Genomic DNA, 22,976 nt, shown 5'->3' with positions numbered 1-22,976 from the left:
CAATTACTGAGACATGGGTCTACAGGGGAGGTACCAGCACTGAGAGAGGGGTCTACTGGGGAGGAACCAGCTCTGGGAGAGGGGACTACTGGTGAGATACCAGCACTGGGAGAGGGGGAGACAGGGGAGGTACCAGCACTGGGAGAGGGGGAGACAGGGGAGATACCAGCACTGGGAGAGGGGGAGACAGGGGAGATACCAGCACTGGGAGAGGGGGAGACAGGGGAGGAACCAGCACTGGGAGAGGGGTCTACAGGGGAGGCACCATCACTGGGAGAGGGGGAGACAGGGGAGATACCAGCACTGGGAGAGGGGGAGACAGGGGAGATACCAGCACTGGGAGAAGGGAAGACAGGGGAAGTACCAGCACTGGGAGAGGGGAAGACGGGAGAGGTACCTTCACTTGGATAGGGGAAGACGGGGGACATACCAACACTGGGAGAGGGGACTACAGGGGAGGTACCTTCACTTGGATAGGGGATGACGGGAGAGCTACCAGCATTGTGCCTTGAAACATACGGAGATATCAGATCAGATGTGAATTGTTTATTCGAGGAAGTTGTGTTTGAGGACTGTTTTAAAGGAGGGAAGTTTGGGAAGAGATGTGAGGAGGTATAGGGAGGGAATTCCAGAACATTGACCTCAGCAACTGGAGGCCCGGCCACCACTGGGGAGTGATTAAAATCGGGGATGTGCAAGAGGCCAGAATTCGAGGAGCGTCGACATCTCGCAGGATTGTGGGTTTGGAGGAGATTACAGAAATCAGGAGGAGTTAGGATTGGAGAGGGTAGTGATCTTTACTTGGGTATGTACAGAAGGGGCTGATGGGAAATGGAAAGACCACTAGGGGGTAACACTGGTGGGTATAAAGGGGGAAGCAAGCAGCCCTCAAGGGCTCTTTGCCTGAGAGGACTGCGAGGAGAACAAAGGCAGAGATTTAGCTCAGGGCTACTAGTCTTGAGTTAAGATTCTAGTTAAAAATAGAATCCAGCTGAAGCTTAACCAATCCAAGTGCACCTTCTTCTCTGACCTTACTGGGTGACACAATATAAGGGCACGGGGTGAAGCCGGACGCTGAGGAGATCGCAGCAATTCAGAACATGGAGCGGCCACGGGACAAGAAAGCAGTGCTCAGGTTTCATGGATTCATCACCTTCCTGGGTAAGTTCATATCGAACCTAGGAGCACGGACAACGGTGTTACGAAAAGTGATAAGGAAGGACACGGAGTTTGACTGGACTCCACACCACCAAGACGAGTGGGTGGATCTGAAGCACCAATTGATGGCAGCTCCAACACTGGCGTTCTTCGACCCAACAAAACCCACAAAGTTCTCCACCGAAACCAGTCAACATGGAATTGGTGCTGTGCTACTTCAACAGAATGAGCAGTCGGACTGGGTCCTAGTGGCTTACGCTTCTCGAGCGATGACCGTCACAGAGTGCAGGTATGCACAGATAGAGGAGTGCCTGGGATTGATCACGGGTATAACAAAATTCCACCTCTATGTGTGTGGTCTTCCCGCATTTCTCGGGAGACTGATCATAGGCCACTGGTCAACATTATCAACAAAAATCTCAATGGCATGACGTCACGCCAACAACGCATGATGATGAAGTTGCTGAAGTACGTCTTCACGCTGTTCTACACTCCTGGGAAGGACCTAATAATAGCTGCCACCTTATCCCGATCCATTGATGCTGACAGTCCACCCCTGGCATCCATTAATGATGTGGAAGCTCGTGCACAGTGGTGCAGGGAGACACTCCCGGCAGCGGACGAGAGGCTGCAGCAAATTCGTCAGGCGACACAGGAAGATGCCACCCTGCTCCAGGTCATGTACAACCTTCAGCGTGGCTGGCCAAGAGGGCGGTGCCCATAGTTCCAAAATGTCCAAACTGAACTGTCCATGGTGGATGGCATCATACTGCGGAATGACAGAATCGTCATTCCACTGGCGCTCCGGGTGGACATGTTCCGCAGGATTCACGAGGGGCACCTTGGTGTCGAGAAGTACAAAAGAAGAGTGCGGCAATCTGTGTACTGGCCTGGGATAAACGAGGACATAACAAACATGGTGCTCACATGTGACACATGTCAAAAACATCGACTGGCACAATGCAAGGAGCCACTCCGGCAGCGTGAGATGGCTACGTCACCGTGGGACAAAGCTGGTATTGATTTGTTTCATTCCATGGGTCAACACTATATTCTTCTCATCTATTATTACTTTCCGGAAGTAATGAAACTCCCGGATCTCACATTGGTGTCAGTTATCAAAGCCAGCAAGGAAACCTTCTCGAGGCTTGGCATCCCACAGACGGTCATGCCCGACATTGATCCTTGCTTTGCAAGCGGGGAGTGGATGGAATTCTCAAAACAATATAACTTCAGGCACGTGACGTTGAGCCCACACTTTCCTCAATCGAATGGCAGGGTGGAGAAAGGTGTCCACGGCTGCGATTCTCCCCTACCCGGCGGGGCGGGGGGTCCCAGAGTAGCAGAGTGGCACCAACCACTCCGGCGTCGGGCCTCCCCAAAGATGCAGAATTCTCAGCACCTTTAGGGGCTAGGCTCGCGCCGGAGTGGTTGGCGCCACGCCGACTGGCGCCAACGGCCTTTGACGCCCGCCGGCCGGTGTCGGGGCTGGCCGAAAGGCCTTCGCCGGTTCGCGCATGCACCGGTGCGTCAGCGGCCGCTAACGTCACCACCGGCGCATGCACGGTAGGGGGGGTCTCTTCCGCCTCCACCATGGTGGGCACCTCTGGGTCTCCGTGCCCACTCAGGAGGTCTACCCGAATCAGACGTGCACCCAACCATCTGAACTTGTGAACATGGGACTGATACAATTATTGCTCTCTGTTCTGTATGTGTGCATAAAACTAACTGTGTTTGTTCCATTGTAGTTACAGCTCTGCAACAAAAAAAAAGTGAAAAAGGGGAAGTAGTGATCTTTACACGAGTAAGTACAGAAGGGGCTGATGGGAAATGGAAAGACCACTAGGGGGCAGCATTGGCGGGTATAAAGGGGGAAGCAAGTGAGGAGAACAAAGGCAGAGATTTAGCTCAGGGTTGCTAGTGTGGTCAGGCCTAGTTGTAGAGTATAGAAAAGTTGTAACCTTTCTAACAATACAGTTCTTAAAGTAAGAGCTCACGCAGTTATTTAAGTTATATCACTCAATAAACTTTATGTAAAACTTCTGGACGACTTCGAGCCTTCTTCCGGAAGCCTTTGCTGTAACTGAATTGAGTAGCACATGTCACCGGGGGCTGGTTTAGCTCACTGGGCTAAATCGCTGGCTTTTAAAGCAGACCAAGGCAGGCCAGCAGCACGGTTCGATTCCTGTACCAGCCTCCCCAAACAGGTGCCGGAATGTGGCGACTAGGGGCTTTTCACAGTAACTTCATTGAAGCCGACTTGTGACAATAAGCGATTTTCATTCATTCATTTCACCTACCACACAGGTAATAAAACAGAGAGATTTGAAAACGAGAACGAGTATTTAAAAATCAAGATGTTTCCTGACCAGGAGCTGATGTAGCTCAGGGTTTAAACAACAACAGGATGCATTAGCTCCAAACAGAGAAATAGGGCGGGATCCTCCGCCGGCGGGATGCTCCGTTTTCCCGGCAGCCCGGGGGTTTCCCGACGGAGTGGGGCTTCCCCACTATGGGAAACCCCATTGACCGGCCGGCGTTTCGGAGAATCCCGCCGGCAGGTCAGGGCAGAAATGTGTTGCAGCGGGGCAGAGAATCCAGCCCATAATTTCAGAAGAAAATGTTGACCAAAATCAGGATAATCTCTACGAACAGCACATCATCTTTCCGAAAGCATCTTCTGACCTGCCTCTCTAACCAGCATTGTGTCCCCTTACAATAGCTCCTCTCCTCCTCCTGCTGCTGCCCTCTCCCCATTAAAAGCTCTGAGACTCTGTACAAGGAAACTTTCAGTATCTCAACTCTTCCCAGTGAGACTCCACTCAGCTCACTCTGAAATGGAAAAATGAAACGAAATGAAAATGGCTTATTGTGACGAGTAGGCTTCAATGGAGTTACTGTGAAAAGCCCCTAGTGGCCACATTCCGGCGCCTGTTCGGGGAGGCTGGGATGGGAATTGAACCGCGCTGCTGGCCTGCCTTGGTCTGCTTTCAAAGCCAGCGATTTAGCCCAGTGTGCTAAACCAACCCTCCCTACAATCCTCATCCTCTCCCATTGGAGAGAGCGACCCTGGGTAGACCCCGACTGCGGAGTCAAGGGTCAAAGATCTGTTTCTCACCTCCATTTATTGATTAAAAACATCAAACATAGTTAATAATATATATTTAATCTGCTCAAGCCCAATCCACTCTGTGTTACTATCAGTTATTGATTCTTATTCAGAAGGTAAACTGTGGTGTGATGTTTCCCCGAACACTCCTCATTGCCGATGTGATGTTCCGGATTTTCCCGATTCTTCCTCCATCTCCCAGCCTCCTTACTCTGCAGTGGAATAAGCAGAATGACCTGCAGACAGTAAAAGTGAAAATTACCCTTGACATCAAACAATAAGCTCAGCCTCTCACTGATGTGGGACGTCGGATTTACTGTCACGCGTACCGAGGTACGGTGAAAAGTATTGTTCTGCTTCTCCCTTTCCTCGCTCAATTACACCTCCAACACTCTTTGCTTCCTCACTCATACTTCCTCCATTCACTCTCTATCTCCTGTCAATATAACTGCTGTCTCTCCTTACACCAAATAAAAGCTGAAAATGTGGAAAAATTCAGCAAGTCCAACAGCACATGTGAAGCAAGAAACTGTGTTGACATTTCACATCCCATTACCTTTTTCATCAGAACCTTATAAAGGTTTCCACAGTCTCCACAGTCCCAGATGACCATAGGCTGCTTTCCCCTTTGAGGGGGGAGAGCTGACCGGTGGTGGTTTAACCTGAGGGTCACCCACACCTCAGGCGAGGGGTAAGGCTGAGAAGGCGGGTCCTTCATGAATAACCCCAGCTGTCTCTCTTTCTCATGTACTCTCTCTCTCGGAAACCCTCACTGTTTCTTTTTCTTTCTCTAAGAGGCTCACTATCCTCTTTAATCCAGGATTTTTAACATCTCAACAAAGTTGGCCATAAAGATTGGTCTGTTAGTTTATGTGCCTGTCTGGATATGTGTGTGTATCTGTGTGCGTCTGTCTGTATGTGTGTGCGTCCGTCTGTATGTGTGCGTGTCTGTCTGTATGTGTATGTTTGTGCGTCTGTCTGTATGTGTGTGCGTCCGTCTGTATGTGTGCGTGTCTGTCTGTATGTGTATGTTTGTGCGTCCGTCTGTATGTGTGTGTGTCTGTCTGTATGTGTATGTTTGTACGTCCGTCTGTATGTGTGTGTGTCTGTCTGTATGTGTATGTTTGTGCGTCCGTCTGTATGTGTGTGTGTCTGTCTGTATGTGTATGTTTGTGTGTCTGTCTGTATGTGTGTGTGTCTGTCTGTATGTGTATGTTTGTGTGTCTGTCTGTATGTGTGTGTGTCTGTCTGTATGTGTATGTTTGTGTGTCCGTCTGTATGTGTGTGTGTCTGTCTGTATGTGTATGTTTGTGCGTCCGTCTGTATGTGTGTGTGTGTGTCTGTATGTGTATGTTTGTGTGTCTGTCTGTATGTGTGTGTGTCTGTCTGTATGTGTATGTTTGTGCGTCTGTCTGTATGTGTGTGTGTCTGTCTGTATGTGTATGTTTGTGCGTCCGTCTGTATGTGTGTGTGTCTGTCTGTATGTGTGTGTGTCTGTCTGTATGTGTATGTTTGTGTGTCTGTCTGTATGTGTGCGTGTCTGTCTGTATGTGTATGTTTGTGCGTATGTCTGTATGTGTGTGTGTGTATCTGTGTTTGTGCGTGTGCCTGTTTGTGTGTGTCTGTCTTTATGTATGTGTGCCTGTATGTGTGCGTCTGTTTGTGTGTCTGTCTGCGTCACTGTGAGTGGGCTTGCGCGCATATGTATGTGTATCTGTGTATGTCTATGTGTGCCTGCCTTCATGTGTGTATGTGGCTGTGAGTGTATGTCTATGTGTGCCTGCCTTCATGTGTGTATGTGGCTGTGAGTGTATGTCTGTGTGGGTGTCTGAGTGAGTGAATCGGTGTCTATGGACGGGATTCTCCGGCCGCACCTGTCCGGCGACCAGAAATTCACACCCAAAACCAATGGACCTTTATATGGTCCGCGCCCCGCCTGTGGTCATCTTGCAGCGGGCAGGCAGAAGAATCCAATTACATGTGCCTGAATTTGTGTGTGTGTGTGTGTGTGTGTGTGTGTCTATGTGTGCCTGTCTTTGTGTGTGTGTGTGTCTATGTGTGCCTCTCTTTGTGTATGTGTGTGTGTGTCTATATGTGCCTGTCTTTGTGTGTGTGTGTGTGTCTATGTGTGCCTGTCTTTGTGTGTGTGTGTGTATCTATGTGTGCCTGTCTTTGTGTGTATGTGTGTATTTGTGCGCCTGTCTTTGTGTCTGTGTGTGTGTCTATGTGTGCCTGTCTTTGTGTCTGTGTGCGTGTCTATGTGTGCCTGTCTTTGTGTGTGTGTGTGTCTATGTGTGCCTGTCTTTGTGTGTGTGTGTCCATGTGTGCCTATGTTTGTGTGTACCTATGTGTCTCTTTGTGTGCTTGTCTTTGTGTCTGTGTGTGTCTATGTGCGCCTATCTTTGTGTGTATCTATGTGTGTCTTTGTGTGCCTGTCTTTGTGTCTGTGTGTGTGTTTATGTGTGCCTGTCTTGGCGTGTGTGTGCATCTGTGTGTGCCTGTCTTTGTGTGTGTGTCTATGTGTGGTCTATGTGTGCATGTCTTTGTGTGTGTCTACATGCGCCTGTCTTTGTGCGTGTGTCTATGTGTGCCTATCTTTGTGTGTGTGTGCGCCTATGTGTGCCTGTCTTTGTGTGTGTGTGTGTGTGTCTATGTGTGCCTGTCTTTGTGTGTGTGTGTGCGCCTATGTGTGCCTGTCTTTGTGTGTGTGTGTGTGTCTATGTATGCCTGTCTTTGTGTGTGTGTGTGTCTATGTGTGCCTATCTTTGTGTGTGTGTCTATGTGTGCCTGTCTTTGTGTGTGTGTGTGTGTCTATGTGTGCCTGTCTTTGTGTGTGTGTATGTGTGCCTGTCTTTGTGTGTGTGTGTGCGCCTATGTATGCCTGTCTTTGTGTGTGTGGATTGGATTGAATTGGATTTGTTTATTGTCACGTGTACCGAGATACAGTGAAAAGTGTTTTTCTGCGAGCAGCTCAACAGATTATTAAGTACATGGGAAGAAAAGAGAATAAAAGAAAATACATAATAAGGCAACACAAGATACACAATGTAACTACATAAGCACCGGCATCGGATGAAGCATACAGGGTGTAGTGTTAATGAGGTCAGTCAATAAGAGGGTCACTTAGGAGTCTGGTGACAGTGGGGAAGAAGCTGTTTTTGAGTCTGTTCGTGCGTGTTTTCAGACTTCTGCATCTCCTGCCCGATGGAAGAAGTTGGAAGAGTGAGTAAGCCGGGTGGGAGGGGTCTTTGATTATGCTGCCTGCTTTCCCCAGGCAGCGGGAGGTGTAGATAGAGTCAATGGATGGGAGGCAGGTTTGTGTGATGGACTGGGCGATGTTCACGACTCTCTGAAGTTTCTTGCGGTCCTGGGCCGAGCAGTTGCCATACCAGGCTGTGATGCAGCTCTATAGGATGCTTTCTATGGGGCATCTGTAAACGTTGGTAAGGTTAATGTGGACATGCCGAATTTCCTTAGTTTCCTGAGGAAGTATAGGCGCTGTTGTGCTTTCTTGGTGATAGCGTCGACATGAGTGGACCAGGACTGATTTTTGGAGATGTGCACCCCTAGGAATATGAAACTGTGTGTCTATGTGTGCCTGTCTTTATGTGTGTGTCTGTCTCTGTGTGCCTGCCTTGTGTGTGCGTATGTGTGTGTGTGTATGTCTATGTGTGACAATCTTTGTATGTGTGTGTGTGTGTGTGTGTATGTATGTGTGTGTGTGTGTGTGCGTGTGCGTGTATGTCTATGTGTGACAATCTTTGTATGTGTGTGTGTGCGTGTATGTATGTGTGTGTGTGTGTGTGTATGTATGTGTGTGTGTGTCTGACTTGTGCGAGTGTGTGTGTGAGGGCCCTGCGCACTGAGTGATGGATGAGCTGACACTGTGACCTGTGACACTGTGACCTGTGACACTGTGACCCGTACCTTTCCTTTCCTTCTTTATCTGTCTGATGAAGCTCTTTGCTTTGATCACTGTGGCAACAGCAATGATGGCCGCGGAAACAATGGCGCCCACTGCATACCAATGCGATCGGATCTCCTTATATCGGGAAGCTGGAAAAGAAACGAGATTCCGGAAAAGCAGATCCTGTCAATAAGCTTTTCGAGATCATGGATTATTAAATCCTTTGATATTCGATATCCGGGAGTTCACCTCTGCTGCACAACACCAGGCCCAGGTTGTCCCCTGCTGGGAGTGAGGCCCAGGTTGTCCCCTGCTGGGAGTGAGGCCCAGGTTGTCCCCTGCTGCAGAGCTCCTGGCCCAGGTTGTCCCCTGCTGGGAGTGAGGCCCAGGTTGTCCTCTGCTGGGAGTGAGGCCCAGGTTGTCCCCTGCTGGGAGTGAGGCCCAGGTTGTCCCCTGCTGGGAGTGAGGCCCAGGTTGTCCCCTGCTGGGAGTGAGGCCCAGGTTGTCCCCTGCTGGGAGTGAGGCCCAGGTTGTCCCCTGCTGGGAGTGAGGCCCAGGTTGTCCTCTGCTGGGAGTGAGGCCCAGGTTGTCCTCTGCTGGGAGTGAGGCCCAGGTTGTCCCCTGCTGGGAGTGAGGCCCAGGTTGTCCTCGGCTGGGAATGAGGCCCAGGTTGTGCTGGAGGTGAGGCTCCAAGGCTGGGTTTACTCGGTGTTAGTAATAAACAGGCTGACGGCCTGGGGTGTCCACTGCTGGGAGTGAGGCCCAGGTTGTCCCCTGCTGCAGAGCTCCTGGCCCAGGTTGTCCTCTGCTGGGATTGAGGCCCAGGTTGTCCGCTGCTGGGAGTGAGGCCCAGGTTGTCCCCTGCTGGGAGTGAGGCCCAGGTTGTCCTCTGCTGGGAGTGAGGCCCAGGTTGTCCTCTGCTGGGAGTGAGGCCCAGGTTGTCCCCTGCTGGGAGTGAGGCCCAGGTTGTCCCCTGCTGGGAGTGAGGCCCAGGTTGTCCCCTGCTGCAGAGCTCCTGGCCCAGGTTGTTCCCTGCTGGGAGTGAGGCCCAGGTTGTCCCTGCTGCAGAGCACCTGGCCCAGGTTGTCCCCTGCTGCAGAGCTCCTGGCCCAGGTTTTCCCTGCTGGGAGTGAGGCCCAGGTTGTCCGCTGCTGGGAGTGAGGCCCAGGTTGTCCCCTGCTGGGAGTGAGGCCCAGGTTGTGCTGGAGGTGAGGCTCCAAGGCTGGGTTTACTCGGTGTTAGTAATAAACAGGCTGACGGCCTGGGGTGTCCCCTGCTGGGAGTGAGGCCCAGGTTGTGCTGGAGGTGAGGCTCCAAGGCTGGGTTTACTCGGTGTTAGTAATAAACAGGTTGACGGCCTGGGGTGTCCGCTGCTGGGAGTGAGGCCCAGGTTGTCCCCTGCTGGGAGTGAGGCCCAGGTTGTCCCCTGCTGGGAGTGAGGCCCAGTGCCACACTGACAGTGCCACCCTGACAGTGCCACCCTGGCAGTGCCACACTGAGAGTGCCACCCCGACAGTGCCAGAGTGACAGTGCCAGAGTGACAGTGCCAGAGTGACAGTGCCACCCTGACAGTGCCACCCTGACAGTGCCACCCTGACAGTGCCACCCTGACAGTGCCACCCTGACAGTGCCACACTGAGAGTGCCACCCCGACAGTGCCAGGCTGACAGTGCCAGAGTGACAGTGCCACCCCGACAGTGCCACCCTGACAGTGCCAGGCTGACAGTGCCACCCCGACAGTGCCACCCTGACAGTACCACACTGACAGTGCCACCCTGACAGTGCCACCCTGACAGTGCCACCCTGACAGTACCATACTGACAGTGCCACCCTGACAGTGCCACCCTGACAGTACCACACTGACAGTGCCACCCTGACAGTGCCACCCTGACAGTGCCACCCTGACAGTGCCACCCTGACAGTGCCACCCTGATAGTGCCACCCTGACAGTGCCACCCTGACAGTGCCACCCTGACAGTGCCAGAGTGACAGTGCCACCCCGACAGTGCCACCCTGACAGTGCCAGAGTGACAGTGCCACCCCGACAGTGCCACCCTGACAGTGCCAGAGTGACAGTGCCAGAGTGACAGTGCCAGAGTGACAGTGCCACCCTGACAGTGCCACCCTGATAGTGCCACCCTGACAGTACCACACTGACAGTGCCATCCTGACAGTGCCAGAGTGACAGTGCCAGAGTAACAGTGCCACCCTGACAGTGCCAGGCTGACAGTGCCAGAGTGACAGTGCCAGAGTGACAGTGCCAGAGTAACAGTGCCACCCTGACAGTGCCAGGCTGACAGTGCCAGGCTGACAGTGCCAGGCTGACAGTGCCAGAGTGACAGTGCCAGAGTAACAGTGCCACCCTGACAGTGCCAGGCTGACAGTGCCAGGCTGACAGTGCCAGGCTGACAGTGCCAGGCTGACAGTGCCACCCTGACAGTGCCAGGCTGACAGTGCCAGGCTGACAGTGCCAGGCTGACAGTGCCACCCTGACAGTGCCAACCTGACAGTGCCAACCTGACAGTGCCAGAGTGACAGTGCCAGAGTGACAGTGCCAGGCTGACAGTGCCAGGCTGACAGTGCCAGAGTGACAGTGCCAGAGTGACAGTGCCAGAGTGACAGTGCCAGAGTGACAGTGCCACCCTGACAGTGCCAGAGTGACAGTGCCAGGCTGACAGTGCCAGGCTGACAGTGCCAGAGTGACAGTGCCAGAGTGACAGTGCCAGGCTGACAGTGCCACCCTGACAGTGCCAGAGTGACAGTGCCAGAGTGACAGTGCCAGAGTGACAGTGCCAGGCTGACAGTGCCAGGCTGACAGTGCCAGGCTGACAGTGCCACCCTGACAGTCCCAGAGTGACAGTGCCACCCTGACAGTGCCAGAGTGACAGTGCCAGGCTGACAGTGCCACCCTGACAGTGCCAGAGTGACAGTGCCAGAGTGACAGTGCCAGAGTGACAGTGCCAGGCTGACAGTGCCAGGCTGACAGTGCCACCCTGACAGTGCCACCCTGACAGTGCCACCCTGACAGTCCCAGAGTGACAGTGCCAGGCTGACAGTGCCAGGCTGACAGTGCCAGGCTGACAGTGCCAGGCTGACAGTGCCACCCTGACAGTGCCAGAGTGACATTGCCACCCTGACAGTGCCACACTGACAGTGCCACCCTGACAGTGCCACCCTGACAGTGCCACCCGACAGTACCACCCTGACAGTGCCACCCTGACAGTGCCAGAGTGACAGTGCCACCCTGACAGTGCCAGAATGACAGTGCCAGAGTAACAGTGCCACCCTGACAGTGCCAGGCTGACAGTGCCAGGCTGACAGTGCCACCCTGACAGTGCCAGGCTGACAGTGCCAGAGTGACAGTGCCAGAGTGACAGTGCCAGAGTGACAGTGCCACCCTGACAGTGCCAGAATGACAGTGCCAGAGTAACAGTGCCACCCTGACAGTGCCAGGGTGACAGTGCCAGGCTGACAGTGCCAGGCTGACAGTGCCAGAGTGACAGTGCCAGAGTGACAGTGCCACCCACCCTGACAGTGCCAGGCTGACAGTGCCAGGCTGACAGTGCCAGAGTGACAGTGCCACCCTGACAGTGCCAGAGTGACAGTGCCACCCTGACAGTGCCAGAGTGACAGTGCCACCCTGACAGTGCCAGAGTGACAGTGCCAGAGTGACAGTGCCACCCTGACAGTGCCACCCTGACAGTGCCACCCTGACAGTGCCACCCTGACAGTGCCAGAGTGACAGTGCCAGAGTGACAGTGCCACCCTGACAGTGCCACCCTGACAGTGCCACCCTGACAGTGCCACCCTGACAGTGCCACCCTGACAGTGCCACCCTGACAGTGCCACCCTGACAGTGCCAGAGTGACAGTGCCACCCTGACAGTGCCAGAGTGACAGTGCCAGAGTGACAGTGCCAGAGTGACAGTGCCAGAGTAACAGTGCCACCCTGACAGTGCCAGGCTGACAGTGCCAGGCTGACAGTGCCAGGCTGACAGTGCCACCCTGACAGTGCCAGGCTGACAGTGCCACCCTGACAGTGCCAGAGTGACAGTGCCACCCTGACAGTGCCACCCTGACAGTGCCACCCTGACAGTGCCACCCTGACAGTGCCACCCTGACAGTGCCACCCTGACAGTGCCACCCTGACAGTGCCACTCTGACAGTGCCAGAGTGACAGTGCCACCCTGACAGTGCCAGAGTGACAGTGCCAAGCTGACAGTGCCACCCTGACAGTGCCATCCTGACATTGCCAGGCTGACAGTGCCAGAGTGACAGTGCCAGAGTGACAGTGCCACCCTGACAGTGCCAGAGTGACAGTGCCAGAGTGACAGTGCCACCCTGACAGTGCCAGGCTGACAGTGCCACCCTGACAGTACCACCCTGACAGTGCCACCCTGACAATGCCAGGCTGACAGTGCCAGAGTGACAGATGCCAGAGTGACAGTGCCACCCCGACAGTGCCAGAGTGACAGTGCCAGAGTGACAGTGCCAGGCTGACAGTGCCAGAGTGACAGTGCCACCCTGACAGTGCCACCCTGACAGTGCCAGAGTGACAGTGCCACCCTGACAGTGCCACCCTGACAGTGCCACTCTGACAGTGCCACCCTGACAGTGCCAGAGTGACAGTGCCAGAGTGACAGTGCCAGAGTGACAGTGCCACCCTGACAGTGCCACCCTGACAGTGCCACTCTGACAGTGCCACCCTGACAGTGCCAGAGTGACAGTGCCAGAGTGACAGTGCCAGAGTGACAGTGCCACCCTGACAGTGCCACCCTGACAGTGCCAGAGTGACAGTGCCACACTGACAGTGCCAGGCTGACAGTGCCACCCTGACAGTGCCAGAGTGACAGTGCCACCCTGACAGTGCCTCACTGACAGTGCCACCCTGACAGTGCCACCCTGACAGTGCCACCCTAACAGTGCCAGAGTGACAGTGCCACCCTGACAGTGCCACCCGACAGTACCACCCTGACAGTGCCAGAGTGACAGTGCCACCCTGACAGTGCCACCCTGACAGTGCCACCCTGACAGTGCCAGAGTGACAGTGCCACCCTGACAGTGCCACCCTGACAGTACCACACTGACAGTGCCACCCTAACAGTGCCAGAGTGACAGTGCCACCCTGACAGTGCCACCCTGACAGTGCCACCCTGACAGTGCCACCCTAACAGTGCCAGAGTGACAGTGCCACCCTGACAGTGCCACCCTGACAGTGCCACCCTGACATTGCCAGGCTGACAGTGCCAGAGTGACAGTGCCACCCTGACAGTGCCACCCTGGCAGTACCACCCCGACAGTGCCACCCTGACAGTGCCACCCTGACAGTGCCACCCTGACAGTGCCACCCTGACATTGCCAGGCTGACAGTGCCAGAGTGACAGTGCCACCCTGACAGTGCCACCCTGGCAGTACCACCCTGACAGTGCCACCCTGACATTGCCAGGCTGACAGTGCCAGAGTGACAGTGCCAGGCTGACAGTGCCAGGCTGACAGTGCCAGGCTGACAGTGCCACCCCGACAGTGCCAGGCTGACAGTACCACCCTGACAGTGCCAACCTGACAGTGCCAGGCTGACAGTGCCACCCCGACAGTGCCAGGCTGACAGTGCCACCCTGACAGTGCCACCCTGACAGTGCCACCCCGACAGTGCCAGAGTGACAGTGCCACCCTGACAGTGCCACCCTGACAGTGCCAGAGTGACAGTGCCACCCTGACAGTGCCACCCTGACAGTGCCACCCTGACAGTGCCACCCTGACAGTGCCACCCCGACAGTGCCACCCTGACAGTGCCAGAGTGACAGTGCCACCCTGACAGTGCCACCCTGACAGTGCCAGAGTGACAGTGCCACCCTGACAGTGCCAGAGTGACAGTGCCAGAGTGACAGTGCCACCCTGACAGTGCCAGAGTGACAGTGCCACCCTGACAGTGCCAGAGTGACAGTGCCACCCTGACAGTGCCACCCTGACAGTACCACCCTGACAGTGCCAGAGTGACAGTGCCAGAGTGACAGTGCCACCCTGACAGTACCACCCTGACAGTGCCACCCTGATAGTGCCAGAGTGACAGTGCCACCCTGACAGTGCCACCCTGACAGTGCCACCCTGACAGTGCCACCCTGATAGTGCCAGAGTGACAGTGCCACCCTGACAGTGCCACCCTGACAGTGCCACCCTGACAGTGCCACCCTGACAGTGCCACCCTGACAGTGCCACCCTGACAGTACCACACTGACAGTGCCACCCTGACAGTGCCAGGCTGACAGTGCCAGAGTGACAGTGCCACCCTGACAGTACCACCCTGACAGTGCCACCCTGACAGTGCCACCCTGACAGTGCCACCCTGACAGTGCCAGAGTGACAGTGCCACCCTGACAGTGCCACCCTGACAGTGCCACCCTGACTGTACCACACTGACAGTGCCACCCTGACAGTGCCACCCTGACAGTACCATACTGACAGTGCCAGAGTGACAGTGCCACCCTGACAGTGCCACCCTGACAGTGCCACCCTGACAGTGCAACCCTGACAGTGCCACCCTGACAGTGCCAGGCTGACAGTGCCACCCTGACAGTGCCAGAGTGACAGTGCCACCCTGACAGTGCCACCCTGACAGTGCCACCCTGACAGTGCCACCCTGACAGTGCCACCCTGACAGTGCCACCCCGACAGTGCCACCCCGACAGTGCCACCCTGACAGTACCACACTGACAGTGCCACCCTGACAGTACCATACTGACAGTGCCACCCCGACAGTGCCACCCTGACAGTGCCACCCCGACAGTGCCACCCTGACAGTGCCACCCCAACAGTGCCACCCTGACAGTACCACCCTGACAGTGCCACCCTGACAGTGCCACCCTGACTGTACCACACTGACAGTGCCACCCTGACAGTGCCACCCCAACAGTGCCAGAGTGACAGTGCCAGAGTGACAGTACCACCCTGACAGTGCCAGAGGGACAGTGCCAGAGTGACAGTGCCACCCTGACAGTGCCACCCTGTCAGTGCAACCCTGACAGTGCCACCCTGACAGTGGCAGAGTGACAGTGCCACCCTGACAGTGCCAGAGTGACAGTGCCACCCTGACAGTGCCACCCTGACAGTGCCACCCTGACAGTGCCAGAGTGACAGTGCCACCCCGACAGTGCCACCCTGACAGTGCCACCCTGACAGTGCCAACCTGACAGTGCCACCCGACAGTGCCACCCCGACAGTGCCACCCTGACAGTGCCACCCTGATAGTGCCACCCTGACAGTGCCACCCCGACAGTGCCACCCTGACAGTGCCACCCTGATAGTGCCACCCTGACAGTGCCACCCTGACAGTGCCAGAGTGACAGTGACAAGCTGACAGTGCCACCCTGATAGTGCCACCCTGACAGTGCCAGAGTGACAGTGCCACCCTGACAGTGCCACCCTGATAGTGCCACCCTGAATGTGCCAGAGTGACAGTGCCACCCTGACATTGCCAGAGTGACAGTGCCACCCTGACAGTGCCACCCTGACAGTGCCACCCTGAATGTGCCAGAGTGACAGTGCCACCCTGACAGTGCCAGAGTGACAGTGACAAGCTGATAGTGCCACCCTGAATGTGCCAGAGTGACAGTGCCACCCCGACAGTGCCACCCTGACAGTGCCAGAGTGACAGTGACAAGCTGACAGTGCCACCCTGATAGTGCCACCCTGAATGTGCCAGAGTGACAGTGCCACCCTGACATTGCCAGAGTGACAGTGCCAGAGTGACAGTGCCACCCTGACAGTGCCACCCTGACAGTGCCACCCTGAATGTGCCAGAGTGACAGTGCCACCCTGACAGTGCCACCCTGACAGTGCCAGAGTGACAGTGCCACCCTGACAGTGCCAGAGTGACAGTGCCAGAGTAACAGTGCCACCCTGACAGTGCCAGGCTGACAGTGTCAGGCTGACAGTGCCACCCTGACAGTGCCAGAGTGACAGTGCCAGGCTGACAGTGCCACCCTGCCATTGCCAGGCTGACAGTGCCAGAGTGACAGTGCCAGAGTGACAGTGCCAGGCTGACAGTGCCAGGCTGACAGTGCCAGAGTGACAGTGCCACACTGACAGTGCCACCCCGACGGTGCCAGGCTGACAGTGCCAGGCTGACAGTGCCACACTGACAGTGCCACACTGACAGTGCCACCCTGACAGTGCCAGGCTGACAGTGCCAGAGTGACAGTCCCACCCTGACAGTGCCACCCTGACAGTGCCACCCTGACAGTGCCATCCTGACAGTGCCACCCCGACAGTGCCACCCTGACAGTGCCACCCCGACAGTGCCACCCCAACAGTGCCAGAGTGACAGTGCCAGAGTGATAGTGCCAGGGCACTGCCTGACCATGTCCCTCACCACCCGGGCGTTTCCCCAGTCTCTCCCTCTGTTTCCCCAGCACCATGTCTGCTTTGCAGTGATTCGCTCTGGCGGCCTCATTATATCGAACTGTACGCAAATCCGGCTGACACCCTTCCTGAGGGTGAACCGGAGTGTGACAGTGGAGAGGGGCGCGGAGCAGATCCCAAACTCTAATCTTGCCGGCACAAATCCGCTTCTTGTCCTCTCGCGGGACTGAGTGGCCTTTCTGTGATTTGTGCCCAGGGCTAATTTAGCCGTTAAATCCCAGTCAGGGAGTCAGCTACAGACTGTGCCAGCTCACTGGTGTTCAGGTTCAGCTGCATATTCCTCAGTGTTAGCCCCGATTTCCTGAACGCAGGGAGCACAATGTCCAGAGTGTCCTCACGACAGGGCGTGTATCCAGATTGCTCTCAATCACAGGGTCCCAGTCCCTCCCCTACCTCCTCCCGGACAGCTCCGAGGCTGTTTGGGCAGCCTGTCCATATCACCGTGACCCGAGATCCGGGGAGGCAATATCCAGCTGGCAATAAATCTCCGGGTCATACTCACTCAGGACGGTGAAGCGATGGCACAATCCTTGCTTTAAGGTGGGGTTCCAGATGATGCAGGTGTAGTTGCCGTTTGACCCGGCCTCCAGCTTTAGGGTGCTCCTCACGGACACGCCCCCGTCACTGCCGTTGCTCAGCTCAGTCTGCAGGAACTTGGCCACGGTGTGACCCAGGTCGTTTCGCCAGCTGACCTCGGGGGTGGGGTTCCAGCCAGAGGACTGGCAGGTCAGCACTGAGCGCCCACTGCCAGTTACCCGCGACTCGATGAATGGACCAAGCCCAAGAGCTGATACAAGACAAACACAAACAGCTTTCAGCGGCACCACTTCAAGATCTCTCTCCCCGACTAAAACTAGGCGGTAAAAGCCCCTCGGGAATGGGGCAGTGAATTCCCGGAATACTGGAACCCTCCTGGGGCCTAATGCTGGGCTGCAGCCTGAGGCACGGGTAAAGTGGCAATGATACTGGGCTAATGGTCTGGGGACATGGCAACTGGTGGAATTTAAATTCAATTCATTATTTTAAAATCTGGGGTATCAGTGAGTCTGATGGTGACCATGACAACTGTCATTGATTATGGGGTGGCACGGTGACACAGCGATTAGCACTGTTGCCTCACAGCGCCAGGGACCCGGGTTCGATTCCAGCCTCGGGTCACTGTCTGTGCGGAGTCTGCACGTTCTCCCCCTGTCTGCGTGGGTTTCCTCCGGGTGTTCCGGTTTCCTCCCACAGTCCAAAGATGTGCGGGTTAGGTGGATTGGTCACGACCAATTTCCCTAGTGTCCGAAGGGTTAGGTGAGGTTACTGGGTTATGCGGATAGGGTGGGGGAGTGGGGGTTCTTTCAGAGCGGCAGTGCAGTCGATGGGCCGAATGGCCTCCTTCTGCACTATAGCGATTCTATGACTCTATCATTTGTTTCACGAATGCCCTTTGGGGAAGGAAATTTGCCGCCCCTACTCACTGTGTCACATGGCGTCCATGTGACTCCAGACACACAGCACTGACCTAACAAGAGCAATTAGAGATGGGCACCAAATGCTGGCCCAGACAGCGATTCCCCACATCCCGTGAAAGGATCAAAAAGTAAAGGCCTGTTTAAAACACAGATTTGGGTTTATTTTCTCTGTCCCCTCCCCCTCACTTCAGTTTCCCCCCCCTCCCCCTACCCCCTTCCTTTACCCTCCCTGGCACCTCACACTGCAAGGAGTCACACCCAAGTCACTATCGAGCATTAACTAATTAACAAAACAAGATGAACAAAAGCTGAAAATGGGGGTGAGATTCTCAGTGAAATTTAACAGAGGAGGAAGCAAACCCTACCCTGGGGAAGGACAAACAGGCATGGCGGCGGACACCTGGTGACAGGACCCGGATGTCAGTGTCAAATGGGGATCAAAGCCCCACACATTGTGGGGCAAACTGTTACCTGCCCACCATCCCCAAATTGACCACGTAGTGGCCAGACGGTAGATCCTCCACAGAATAGGCCCCTGGGGAAGTGCAGCAGTCTGCTGAATGGCCAATAGAGAGAAAGCACATCTCAGGAGCCACCTCTCCAACGTCTTAAACTTTCAAATTTCAAATGGGAAGACTGAGAGATTGCTGCACTGCGGGGGGGAGGGGAGGGGTAGGGGGGTGCCGTGATTAAACCGGCTGCTCTCCTTGCTGCATTACAACCGTGTGCACGTGCTTCGGAATAGTTTAGCCAGCTGGAGCACACTTTGGGATGTCTGGAGGTGGGGCGAGGCCCTATTACGGTCAGGCTGGGTTGTATGGTACTCACAGGGCAGCGTGTAATTGGACGAGGTGCCTTGGTGGAAGAGTGGGTTCCAGATGCTGCAGGTGTAACTGCCGTTGGAGCCAGTGGGGAATTCTATCGCACTGCGCACCCGCACCATGCCGTCCCGGCTGTCCGTCTCGTGGGTCTGAGAGTATTTGGTGATGTTCCGCCCGCTCCGGGTTTGCCAGGTCACGCTGGGCGCCGGGTACCAGCCCACAGACTCACAGATCAATACCGAGTGGTTCCTCTTCGTTACAAACGAGTAAAATCTGGGAGAATGACCCATGGCTCAAAGAACAGAAGAAAGACAAATATTGTTCACCAAATAAAACAGGTTAAAGAAACGATTCAGTAGTAAAGCTCCCTCTACACTATTCCCATCAAACACTCCCAGGACAGGTACAGATCGGGGTTAGATACAGAGTAAAGCTCCCTCTACACTGTCCCCATCAAACACTCCCAGGACAGGTACAGCACGGGGTTAGATACAGAGTAAAGCTCCCTCTACACTGTCCCCATCAAACACTCCCAGGACAGGTACAGCACGGGGTTAGATACAGAGTAAAGCTCCCTCTACACTGTCCCCATCAAACACTCCCAGGACAGGTACAGCACGGGGTTAGATACAGAGTAAAGCTCCCTCCACACTGTCCCCATCAAACACTCCCAGGACAGGTACAGCACGGGGTTAGATACAGAGTAAAGCTCCCTCTACACTGTCCCCATCAAACACTCCCAGGACAGGTACAGCATAGGGTTAGATACAGAGTAACGCTCCCTCTACGCTGTCCCCATCAAACACTCCCAGGACAGGTACAGCACGGGGTTAGATACAGAGTAAAGCTCTCTCTACACTGTCCCCATCAAACACTCCCAGGACAGGTACAGCACGGGGTTAGATACAGAGTAAAGCTCCCTCGACACTGTCCCTATCAAACACTCCCAGGACAGGTGCGGCACGGGGTTAGATACAGAGTAAAGCTCCCTCTACACTGTCCCCATCAAACACTCCCAGGACAGGTACAGCACGGGGTTAGATACAGAGTAAAGCTCCCTCGACACTGTCCCCATCAAACACTCCCAGGACAGGTACAGCACCAGGTTAGATACAGAGTAAAGCTCCCTCTACACTGTCCCCATCAAACACTCCCAGGACAGGTTCAGCACGGTGTTAGATACAGAGTAAAGCTCCCTCTACACTGTCCCCATCAAACACTCCCAGGACAGGTACAGTACAGGGTTAGATACAGAGTAAAGCTCTCTCTACACTGTCCCCATCAAACACTCCCAGGACAGGGACAGCACGGGGTTAGATACAGAGTAAAGCTCCCTCTACACTGTCCCCATCAAACACTCCCAGGACAGGTACAGCACGGGATTAGATACAGAGTAAAGCTCCCTCTACACTGTCCTCATCAGGGAATGGTACCATTTTGGCCCCGCCATTTTGGCGCCGCTTTATTGGCGCTGAATTGGTTTGGCGCCGATTGTTTTGGCATTCAACGATTTGGCGCCGGATCTTAATTACCTACTTAATAACCACTTTTAAAACCAACATTTTAAGTGTAGTTCTGTACCTAGTTCCACCAAAATTCCACCTAGTTCTGTAGCGCAACATACTCTTAGAATTTTACTCTAAAAATTTAAAAGTAGTTAAGTCTAATTTTACTTTACTGGTTCTCATAAAAATTTATGAGAATCAGTAAAGTTTGTAGAAATGGCTGGAAGTATTTTAAGTAAGAAAGACAAACCTAAATTTTCTCACAGAATAAAAGTTTCGTATTTTTATCCTAGTTTAATTTAATCCATTTATTTACATGCTTTGGCGGCAAACCGTGGTGGGCCAAAAAAATGAGCGCCAAAAAATCGGGGCCAAAAAGCACCTGACCCCCCCCCATCAAACACTCCCAGGACAGGTGTGGTGATTGTTAGCGCTACAACGGGTACAGCACAGGGTTAGATACAGAGTAAAGCTCCCTCTACACTGTCCCCATCAAACACTCCCAGGACAGGTACAGCACGGGGTTAGATACAGAGTAAAGCTCCCTCTACGCTGTCCCCATCAAACACTCCCAGGGCAGGGACAGCACGGGGTTTGATACAGAGTAAAGCTCCCTCTACACTGTCCCCATCAAACACTCCCAGGACAGGTACAGCACGGGGTTAGATACAGAGTAAAGCTCCCTCTACACTGTCCCCATCAACCACTCCCAGGGCAGGTACAGCACGGGGTTAGAGACAGAGTAAAGCTCCCTCTACACTGTCCCCATCAGTCCCAGGACAGGTACAGCACGGGGTTAGATACAGAGTAAAGCTCCCTCTACACTGTCCCCATCAAACACTCCCAGGACAGGTACAGCACTTTAAGATGAACCTGGTTCACCAAAGGGGATACACGACTGTGAGATGTTGATCACCGAGAGGTTGTTGAGTCAGTAAGTAATGGGACTGGGTTGAAACCACAGCTCTTACCTCCTACACTGATGTTGATATCTTTATAACCTGTACCTGAGTTAGAACTCACATTCAGTCTGTACGTCCCTGTATCAGATAAACTCATGTTGTTCAACCTTAATGACACGTTTCCTTCAGCAATCTCATTCTCAAACATCTGGCTTCTGTTTTGATAGGCTGCGTCTTGCTGGCCATGGCGACTTGTGTTGTGAAGGTATTGCTGAACCAATCTCCTGGGCCCCAGTCTCTCCCACACAATGGAAACAAGTTGAGGTTCATATTGTGAATAAAAGTAACAGGGTGTGATCAGATCCTCGCCAACCTTGATTGGGATTCTGTCACTGTCACATCCCACAAGGAACATGCCTGGAACTGCAAACACCACTTATTTCATACCAAAGGTCAAGCTAGAGGTTACAGTGACACTGACACACACACACACTCACTCACACACACTGACACACATATACACTCACAATCACACATTCACAGTCTCATACACACACATTCACACTTCCAGTCATGCATACACCCACACACACTCACACACACTGACACACACATACACTCACAGTCACACATTCACAGTCTCATACACACACATTCACACTTACAGTCATGCATACGCCCACACACACAGTCACACACTCACGCTCACTCACTGTCACACGTTCACACTCACTGTCATACCCACATTTGTTGTTGCATACACACACACGCACGCATTGTCACACACACTCACTTTCACACACACACACATTATCACACACACACACTGTCACACACACTCACAATCATTGTCACATTCATTGTCACTCACACAGACACACTCACTATCACACGCACACATCCACTGCCATACGCAGGCACACTCTCGCACTCACTATCACAGACATTCATTGTCATACACACACACACACACACACACACACTCACTGACACATAAACAATCCACCACAGGCCCAGGCCCTGTAAGTACACCAACAGCACAAACTAAAGCAGTTAAACGGCATCACCACCCCCAGCATTGCCCCAATCGAAATTAAACTCCGGGTCCACTGTTACCCCTTGGAAATGGAAATGAGCACGGAACTGCTGGCTCCATTACAGACCTTCAGGCACCTCCGCGCCCTTGTGTCTGCGGGACTCCAGGACCAGTTGGCCATGTACACGGGGGAGCCTCCATGAATTATAAGAAGCACCGTGATCCCAGTCACTCCGGGCAACAGATGGTCGGAATCGCCCAAAGGGCATGCAAGGACCCGGACCCACTCAGGTCAGCAGAGACTAGCTGCAAAAGATTGAAATGGACAGGCAGAAAATCTTCAGGATGCAAACCGGTGGTTTAAATGAAGTCATTGGGAAATATCCCATGTTTCGGGAGGGCTTTGTCAAAATCAAAGGAGCAAGGCCAAAGATCTATATGGATCCAAAGGCCTTGCCTAAATATTTCAGGGCAAGACCGGTTCCCCATGAATTGCTCACCAAGTATCATTGACTTTGTCTATATCTGCTGTGTTTGTGTCACCCACCTCTTCATTCACCTGATGAAGGAGCTGCGCTCCGAAAGCTAGTGATTCGAAACAAACAGGTTGGACTTTAACCTGGTGCTGTAAGACTTCTTACTGTGCCCACCCCAGTCCAACGCC

The 22,976-nt window shown here is 54.1% G+C and overlaps 1 protein-coding gene and 1 long non-coding RNA gene across 2 annotated transcripts in view; one reads left to right on the top strand and one right to left on the bottom strand.

Annotated features, from left to right (window-relative positions):
- The window catches only part of LOC119976701, a 47,003-nt gene that overhangs the window by 9,467 nt on the left and 14,560 nt on the right, over positions 1–22,976 (top strand). The gene's annotated exons all lie outside the window — the stretch shown is intronic.
- The window catches only part of LOC119976688 (butyrophilin-like protein 2), a 37,625-nt gene continuing 18,952 nt past the window's right edge, over positions 4,304–22,976 (bottom strand). Inside the window, exons 2-6 of the mRNA XM_038817390.1 lie at positions 21,346–21,699; positions 18,877–19,161; positions 17,094–17,378; positions 8,195–8,323; positions 4,304–4,503 (exon numbers count right to left, since the gene is read on the bottom strand). Of these exons, the coding sequence (XP_038673318.1) occupies positions 4,475–4,503; positions 8,195–8,323; positions 17,094–17,378; positions 18,877–19,161; positions 21,346–21,699 (1,082 nt within the window). The 3' untranslated portion in view covers positions 4,304–4,474. The remainder of the gene's footprint in view (positions 4,504–8,194; positions 8,324–17,093; positions 17,379–18,876; positions 19,162–21,345; positions 21,700–22,976) is intronic.

This window comes from Scyliorhinus canicula, chromosome 1 (assembly GCF_902713615.1).
Source record: "Scyliorhinus canicula chromosome 1, sScyCan1.1, whole genome shotgun sequence".
Taxonomy (NCBI): domain Eukaryota; kingdom Metazoa; phylum Chordata; class Chondrichthyes; order Carcharhiniformes; family Scyliorhinidae; genus Scyliorhinus; species Scyliorhinus canicula.
This window is presented reverse-complemented; position numbering and strand designations above follow the sequence as displayed.